Consider the following 9039-nt stretch of genomic DNA (forward strand, 5'->3'; position numbering starts at 1 on the left):
GGGGTTTCACCGTGTTCGCCAGGATGGTCTCGATCTCCTGACCTCGTGATCCGTCCGTCCCGGCCTCCCAAAGTGCTGAGATTACAGGCTTGAGCCACTGCGCCCGGCCTGTTGTTCTTAAGAGATTAAAGTCTTCCAAAGAGGTTACAGGTCAGAGGAAAGCACTATTATTGAAGCACTATTATTATTGAAGTTAAATCTCTTAATCTTTAAGTGTTCATGAAAGAAATGCATCAACAGTAAATCCACTTTAAGTTGGATGTCTTAGAAGAGTTAACACAAAAAGGGTTTAAGAAGGACCAGAAATGTAGTCCATCTTTTTTCTAACTTTAGGGATGCCTTAATTTTTAAACTGGTCCGTAAGTAAGGAAATCAAGCAAATGAAAGTGCTTTGGCGCATTGGCCATTTTTTACTTAGGGTATCCTAGCTTCTTCTTACTGAAAGTCAGGTCTATTGACTATCAGCATCACCATTACTTAAGAGCTTGTTAGAATGATCCCAGCGCAGACCTAGCAAATCAGAGTCTACATTTAACAAGATCCTCAAGTTATCTGTGTGCATATTAATTAAAACTTGAGAAACCCTGATCTAGCTTACTTTTCACATGGATTTTATTTTTTTTTCTGGGTATTTGTTTTTATAATGTTTGGCTAGCTTTTTCCAAAATGCACCCATGAAGTTAATATAATTTTCAGTAAACGGTCTTTGGGAAAATAGTTCACTATTGTACTAAAGAAGAATGAGAAATGCGTATTTGAAACCAGTGTGCAGATAATTTGATTTAATATAGCTCCTTTGGCTATCATTTGTTGTTAGAATTGTTGACATGCTAGGAGTTGCAAGGGAATGGCCGTTTATTTTTAAAACAATTTTGTGACATATTTAAAGATGTAATGGCTGCACTGAATCAATGATTATTATCTATCATGAAACTTTCATTACAATATGGATACCGTTTTGTCTTTTAGTTCTTTTCCATGTGTCTAAAGAGTTTTATTTAAAAATTTTGTGGCTGGGCACAGTGGCTCACGCCTGTAATCCCAGCACTTTGGGAGGCTGAGGCAGAGAGATCACATGAGGTTGGGAGTTCGAGACCAGCCTGGCCAACATGGAGAAACGCCTGTCTCTACTAAAAATACAAAATTAGCTGGGCATGGTGGCACATGCCTGCAATCCCAGCTACTTGGGAGGCTGAGGCAGTAGAATTGCTTGATCCCGGGAGGCGGAGGTTGCAGTGAGCCGAGATCACGCCATTGCACTCTAGCAACAAAAGCAAAACTCCATCTCAAAAAAAAAATAAAATAAAAAAATTTTTGGCAACAGAACCACTAAAATAACAGGTGAAAGTACATGATATATAGTATGATCTCAGTAAATAATTGGTTAGGTTTGTGAAGTAGAGGGATTTGAAAGACCATGTTCTGGTGGTGGTGGTGGTGGTGGTGTGTGCGCGTGCACGCGTGTGACTGTATGTGTTTGATTTCATTGTGAAAGTACATGATATATAGTATGATCTCAGTAAATAATTGGTTAGGTTTGTGAAGCAGAGGGATTTGAAAGACCATGTGGTGGTGGTGGTGGTGGGTGGTGGGGGTGGGGGTGGGTGCGTGTGCGCGCGTGCGCGTGTGTGACTGTATGTGTTTGATTTCAGTGTCCTTATTCGGGAATATTGAACATCTTTATTTCTTTGAGGATTTGGCTAAAAGGATATTGTTTTACCAGTCACTACTGATAATTCTTGTCTTTCGTTCTCAGAAACATTGCAGCGGCCCGTCTGGAACATAAACAGAGAACTAGGCCTGCCTTATCCTCCTTTTTCCCAGCAGCCAGTCCATGAGTCACCACAACTTCATCAAAATGAGGGCTTGGCAGGGCTGGAGCCAGACTGTTCCGCTTCTTCCATGTCCTGCCACAGGTTACAGGATAATGGTTTTGATTTTAGTAGGACTCGGAACATTCAAGATGGTAGTGAAGGCACATGAAACCCACTTCAGGATGAAATCTGGGCAGAGACTCATAAATTAATTTTGCATTTACTACCTCAGAGCTCAGAAGAAACTCCGAAGTCAGCATTTGCTTTACTCTTTCTTTATGATTGCATCTGACTGCACCAAGGTGGGCCATGCGTTGTTTGGTCTTATACCTGATGAAGAAATGGTAACAGCTGACAGAAATGGGTACAGCTCATCAAAAATGTGCAGCATCGGCAGAGGGAAGATACGGGGCAAATGTGCTTCCTGATGGTTCCATGGGGATGTGCCCCAGTGTGCATCTGCCTGTCAGAAGAGTCACATTGCTGCTTAACCTGCTGGATTGCCCTAGTCTTCAGAATGGTCCTGAGAAAACATCACTACTTTGATGTTCTGCTTTGCCTTCCAAGGAGCAAAAATAACTTTGGAGCCTTGTGGGAAGTGTGCCTGGGATTCTTCAGTGGTTTCAGGCAGATAGTTGAGACTGGGGCTTTGATATTCAAGGTCTTTGGCAAGAATCCCAGACTTGACCAACTGGTACCAGGTCAAAGGTTTTTGTATTCTTAATTTTTTTTTGTCCCTATTGCCCAGGGATGTCACTGTAAATATATGTACATTTATAAATAATTTTTGTATTCATTGACCATATGTGTTGGCTGCAATGTAAATATTTTTGATATGCCAAAATTATATATAATATTCAGTTATAATATTGACAAGTAGCTTCTCAGATCATAGATTTTAAATAACTTGATTTAATGATATCTAAAAATTTTATTTAAAGTATAAAAACTGTGGCTCACACCTGTAATCCCAGCATTCTGAGAGGCTAAGGTGGGAGGATTGCTTGAGGCCAGGAATTTGAGACCAGGCTGGGCAACATGGTGAGACCCTGTCTCTGCAAAAAATAAATTTAAAAAATAGCTGGGCATTGTGGCATGCTGTTGTTGTCCTAGCTACTTGGGAGGCTGAGGTGGGAGGGTCACTTGAGCCCGGGAAATCAAGGCTGCAGTGAGCTGTGTGAAGCCACTGCACCCCAGCCTGGGTGACAAAGCGAGACCTGGCTCAAAAATAAAATAAATAAATAAGTTTTAAAAACTTACTTGTTAAGAAGTGTATCTATAGAGGCAGCTGCTTAGTGATTGTATACACATAAACACAGTCTTGGTGTAATTAACTGCCTTCTTCAGGCCTAGAGGTTCATACTTCTGGTCATTTGCCATCTGTTTAAAAGTGCTAGGTGATACTCCCTTTCTAACATAAAAAGCTTGTTCTTTCGGAGCCTGGCAGTCCTGTCACAGCTGTATGTACCTAGAAGAAAACTCGTTTGGAAATTCCTTTCATTTCCTTCCCCTCTCGCTCCCCACTTCCCTCTTTTTTACTGAAACAGAAATTGATTGAGGAAAGTTCAGTCATTCCTTCAGAAACCAGTGAGTTAGATCGGGTTGTTAGTTTATGTATAATGAACGCTTCAAAAACTGGAGGCTGATTTAAAGATTGCAGAACTTGAGTCAGAATCATAAGCAGTACTGTGACATGACCTGGAGCCAGAACAGTTGCTGAGATCAGAACCATCTCTTTCAATCTGTGACTTTGCTCTTGCCATGTTCTGACTGGGGTGAGCCGCTAGGATATAAATCACTATCACTGTCCGTATTTGAGTCTGCACATCTTGTCATTATTTGCTTTAATGCTCTTTGAGTTGCAACAGGTGTATTAAATGAGTATTTGAAATTCTGTGAATAGGAATTCTGTTGGTAGTGAAATAGGTTCTCACACCTGCTTGCTCAGAATGTGAAAATATTATTTCTGAGTCCTCGTTGTTCACTTTCTAAAGTGACTGTTGTTTGGTGTTGGAGTTGTTAACTGGGTTCTCTTAGGCGTGCTATATCTTGGCAAATATTCTCTATGATGAACTCTTCCTACTATCACAGCCAGGACTATGACTGGATTTCTCAGTCTCAGTGCCCCAGATTCACCATTTCTGATTGTGTCTGGAGAATGTTCTCCTGGAAAGGTATTCCATGTTCCAAAAGCTGCAAAAAGATGCCCACTTTGCAACTATGGGTCAGTTATTTACTCTCTCAATGTCTCATGTTGCTGAGTTCTAGAAAATCTCTGTCTCATTTACCAGGGGTCATTCAAAAGTCTGAGATGGTGTATTGTCATGAAATATTTGTGAAATTTCTTACCGTGAATTTGGAGGCAACCTACTTTTGTTTCTCGCTCTAGTTCTCCATTGGTCTGGCCTCCTGCTTCTCAGTCTTCTCTGACCTCTGGTAAGTGGAACTTTCATTAATACTTCTGTCGCACTTTGTACCTGACCTGGGTGGCCTTGCAAATGTTGACTCAGATTGTGGATTTTCCACTTTCTTATTTTTTTATTATACTTTAAGTTCTAGGGTACATGTGCACAACGTGCAGGTTTGTTACATATGTATACTTGTGCCATGTTGGTGTGCTGCACCCATATTTTCCACTTTTTCCTCTGACTGTTTTCCTCATTTTCTCCCCTGGGAAGTCTTGCAGATGATGCATATTTATTTGCTGTATTCAGCCTTCCATTATTAAGGATAAAATTGATCCCTACATTGAATCTGAAATTACCACTATATGGATTACTCTGACTCACTGCTGTCCAAGCTTGGTTTTCTCTTTGCTCACTTCCTGTCATATTTTCAGTTTGTTCAAAAGAGGTAAGCCACTTTATTACAGACTCATTACTAGTACTAGACATTATCCACCTCTACTTTCACCTGATTCTTGTGGGGAATCCTCTTTAATTTGTTGTAACCTTCTCAGCAACTCTTCTGTACTTCACCTATAATGCCTAGCAAATTGTTATCACTCATAAGCCTGTAATCTTCATCGCTCAGATTATTTGCAAGTAGAAATCTTCTGGAACCAATTGGTCCATCTGACTTCTGCACTGGGCCACATCCATCTTCTTCATTGTCAGAATCTGAGTTTTCTGTCTTGGAGAACAGCTGGAAAGTTGTCTGGCTGTTATGACACAGTATTGAAATACCAGACTGAGTTTTAGTTGTTTCTAGTTGTGTTCACTTTGTGCTTTCTCTAAATGGGAATATCTTCTTTCAGCAAAGTTCTTCATTGACCAGGAAACCAAAGATTGCTTCTTAGCTGAGTTTGTTTTGTTTTTAATCTTTTACCAGTGCACAGTATATCTTAAGAAGGGAAGAGTGCTCTTGGGAGTAGACAAACATGCAAACATTCTTTTTTTTTTTTTTTAATTTGAGATGGAGTCCATCTCGGTCACCCAGGCTGGAGTGCAGTGGCATGATCTCGGCTCACTGCAACCTCTGCCTTCCAGGTTCAAGCAATTCTCTTGCCTCAGCCTCCCGAGTAGCTGGGATTACAGGCACACCATCATTTCCGAGTTGGTTTTTTTTTGTATTTTTAGTAGAGATGGGGTTTCACCATGTTGGCCAGGCTGGTCTCAAACGCGTGACCTCAGGTGATCTGCTCTCTTTGGCCTCCCAAAGTGCTGGGATTACAGGCATGAGCCACTCGCCCAACCCCAAAATTTTTATACTGTAAAGCCTTGGAGTGGTCCTTGTTTTGTATAAGTGATTAAGCCAAAAAGTTTTCTTCAATTTCTATACCAAAGAGCTTTAGGTAAATAAAGAACTTCACATTAATGCAATGTAATTCCTTTGTGCTTTCAGATTTCCTTACACAAGCTGTCCAGTTCCCTCCTCTAAATCCAGTATTACTCACTAGATAATTTCAGCCACTTAAATGTCTATTTTTAAGTTCTTGTTCAAGGGTTCTAAACTCACATAATTTCTCAACTTTTTGCCAGAAAGTTGAGCATTTATTCTTATTTTCAATCCTAAGTGTTCATCCACAGGCAGCAGCCCTTCTTGAGCTGTTGAGTACTGCCACACCTTTTTCTTTAATATGTCAGCCTCTGATCATTTTCACTTTGAACTTCTTGAAGATCACAATTTCCTGTCCCTTCAATCTGCGATCCCTTTTCTTCCTTTCTTACTAGATTATGGTGTAGTCTGTACTAGACTGACTCAGAATTTAGACCTCATTCGCTTCCTGACTCTGCTTGTTACTAACTTTGTAATCAAGGGTGAGTCTTTTTCTTCTCTTGGCTAGATTTTCTCATTTATGAAATGAGGACTTTTTTTTTTTTTTTGAGACAGAGTTTCACTCTCGTTGCCCAGGCTGGAGTGCAGTGGCACAATCTTGGCTCACCGCAACCTCCGCCTCCCAGGTTCAAGCAATTCTCCTGCCTCAGCCTCCCTGGTAGCTGGGATTACAGGCATGTGCCACCACGCCCAGCTAATTTTGTATTTTTAGTAGAGACGGGGTTTCACCATGTTGGCCAGGCTGGTCTTGAACTCCCGACCTCAGGTGATCCACCCGCCTCGGCCTCCCAAAGTGCTGGGATTACAGGCGTGAGCCACCGCGCCCGGCCTGAGGACATTTTTCTAGATGCTGTAAAGCCCTTTCCAGCTGTAACATTCTATGAATCTGTAATTCCCTCCAGGAGCTAAGGAGGATTTATGCTACTTTAATAAAAAGCTGCTTTCGTGACATTTGTTCGAGTAGAACAAGAGTGATGCTGCTCATTCTGACTTGAGCCAGATATATTTCCTTTATATATAGCAGGAGTAATGGTGTAAGAAATACTCATTAGGAGAAAAAAATTCTGCTTCTAAACAGTGTTAGTAAACAAAGAATCTTGACTCAGTGGAAAAACCGCCCATTGCTCTCCAGAGCAGAATGTCTGAATGCTGGTTTTATAGCACACTACAGTATCAGAATGAGTTGACAGGTCTACCACAACTAATTTGTAACTAGTTTGTGACTCACCTTTCCAGTGTATTCAAAGTTATCCCTATAATTATATTACTCTCGCTCAAATTCTGATAGATTTCCTGAATGGAAAAGGTGGAGTTAGGGCGAGGCTGCCAGAGACTGTGCCAGTGAGCATCAGCTGTCGTGTGTGAGAGGGCAGATGACAGCCTGTGAGCCAGTGCTCTAGAAAACTTCGTGTAGGAGGCCGGGCACGGTGGTGGCTCACGCCTGTAATTCCAGCACTCGGGGAGGCCGAGGTGGGCAGATCACGAGGTCAAGAGATTGAGACCATCCTGGCCAACATGGTGAAACTCCATCTCGACTAAAAATACAAAAATAAGCTGGGTGTGGTGGTGCGTACCTGTAGTCCCAGCTACTCGGGAAGCTAAGGCAGGAGAATCGCTGGAACCCAGGAGGCAGAGGTTGCAGTGAGCCAAGATCATGCCACTGCCCTCCAGCCTGGTGACAGAGTGAGGCTCCATATAAAAAAAAATTAAATTAAAAATTAAACAAACAAACTCGTGTAGGAGTGCTGCCTCTCTGCTCTAGCAGTGGTCCTTCTACTGACAGTGCTGTCAGAGTCTGGTCTCCTGAAGAGCCAGGTCATTTTCCATTATGTCAACTCAGATGGTTGAGATGTCCTTAGATATTCCTAGCTTGCCTAAATAGCTAGTCAGCAATCTATTTAAATGTGAAGAGCCTATCTTAAATAAACACATACACACCCCTAGGAAAAGGAATTCCTGAAACTTCATTATTGCATATGTTTTTGATCAAGCAGTACGTTAACCCTCTAAGCAGGATTAGTGTCCCATGAGTATTTCTTCCAGCAGAATCATGTCTGCTTAATGCTAATCAGGAATGTTGCAAAGCAGGGTTAACTGAAATGCTGAGAGAAATACCTCCTTTCCCCACTGCCCCCTAGTGAGCACTTTATTTCAGTAGGAATACATAAATTCTCTTGATTTGTTTGTCCCCTTTCAGGCCGATTCTCCAAGTCTACCTGGAAAAAAAGACAGTATTCCTTGAACTCCGTGCCCTACTGGCACAGGATCTACACTTATGCCATTGGCTCTCTGTTACTCCGCAACTTCTTTTATTTTTTTGAGACAGGGTTGCACCGTGTCACCCAGGCTGGAGTGCAATGGTGTGATCGTGGCTCACTGTCGTCACTGCAGCCTCAATATCTCAGGCCCAAGTGATCCTTCCACTTCAACCACCTAAGTAGCTGCACCACCACACCCAGCTAATTTTTGTATTTTTTTGTAGAGATGGGGTTTCACCTTGTTGCCCAGGCTGACCACAAACTCCTGGGCTCAAGCAATCTCCCCTCTTTGGCCTCCCAAAGTGCAGGGATTATAGGCATGAGTCACCGCACCCTGCAGTACTTTCCCTAGTATACAAGCTACTCTCTTGAAAAAAATAGTGGGAACCCATTCCAGTGTGCAAGTTCCCCTAAAGTGCCACCTCAGAATAACTTTCATGTTTAAAAACAGCTGTCTTCACATCGCCCATTGTGAGATTGTAAAAGGAACATTAGGATGTCAAGCAATTTAGATTCTGTCACCCATTTCCCTGTGAAAACAGAGATGTGTTAAAAGTCTTTAATTACCTAAAGGGTCATCATAAAAAGTAAGAATTCTATTCCAGAAGACAGGAGTTATACACAGGGAGGTGTATTATATACTTGCTAATAAATTTTGTGTAGGCTCTTTAATAAATTTATCTGATAATGGAATAATCAGCCTTTTTGGTGGAAAGGTATATACAGAAGCTAAATCATCATCTGTTAATAGTGTTTAAGAAATTTCTATATTGAGATGGAATATGGGCAAGATGACCTTTAAGGTCTTTTTCACTTTTATCATTGGAGATCCCCAGAAGCAATCTGATAGTCTTAAAACTTTGTCCTTTCTTAGTCCTTTGTATTCATTTTAGAGCTCTTCAGGAAACCAGATAATTAAAGCGGGTCTGACCTGTGTTCGTAGCTGGGAACATGAAACATGAAATTCTAGGCTTAATCTTCTGAAGACATCTATAAGTAGTTAACTAGCATAAGTGGCATTACTATACTAACAAATTTAAAAGCCTATAATGTATTAAAACTCTTTTTTACTCTTGATTACATTTTTGTTGTAAGACAGAGTCTCGCTCTATTGCCTAGGCTGGAGTGCAGTGGCATGGTCTCAGCTCACTGCAGTCTCCACCTCCCAGGTTCAAGCGATTCTCCTGCCT

At 41.4% G+C, this 9039-nt stretch overlaps 1 protein-coding gene across 2 annotated transcripts in view; it reads left to right on the forward strand.

Moving 5' to 3' along the window:
• LRIG2 (leucine-rich repeats and immunoglobulin-like domains 2) overlaps positions 1 to 3073 on the forward strand; it is a 73222-nt gene extending 70149 nt beyond the window's left edge. For both annotated transcript variants that reach the window (XM_012000767.1, XM_012000768.1), the window contains one exon: positions 1757 to 3073. In XM_012000767.1, coding sequence (XP_011856157.1) covers positions 1757 to 1983 — 227 coding nt within the window. In that variant the 3' untranslated portion in view covers positions 1984 to 3073. The remainder of the gene's footprint in view (positions 1 to 1756) is intronic.
• The last annotated feature ends 5966 nt before the right edge of the window (positions 3074 to 9039 follow it).

Source organism: Mandrillus leucophaeus, unplaced genomic scaffold (assembly GCF_000951045.1).
Source record: "Mandrillus leucophaeus isolate KB7577 unplaced genomic scaffold, Mleu.le_1.0 Scaffold64, whole genome shotgun sequence".
NCBI lineage: Eukaryota > Metazoa > Chordata > Mammalia > Primates > Cercopithecidae > Mandrillus > Mandrillus leucophaeus.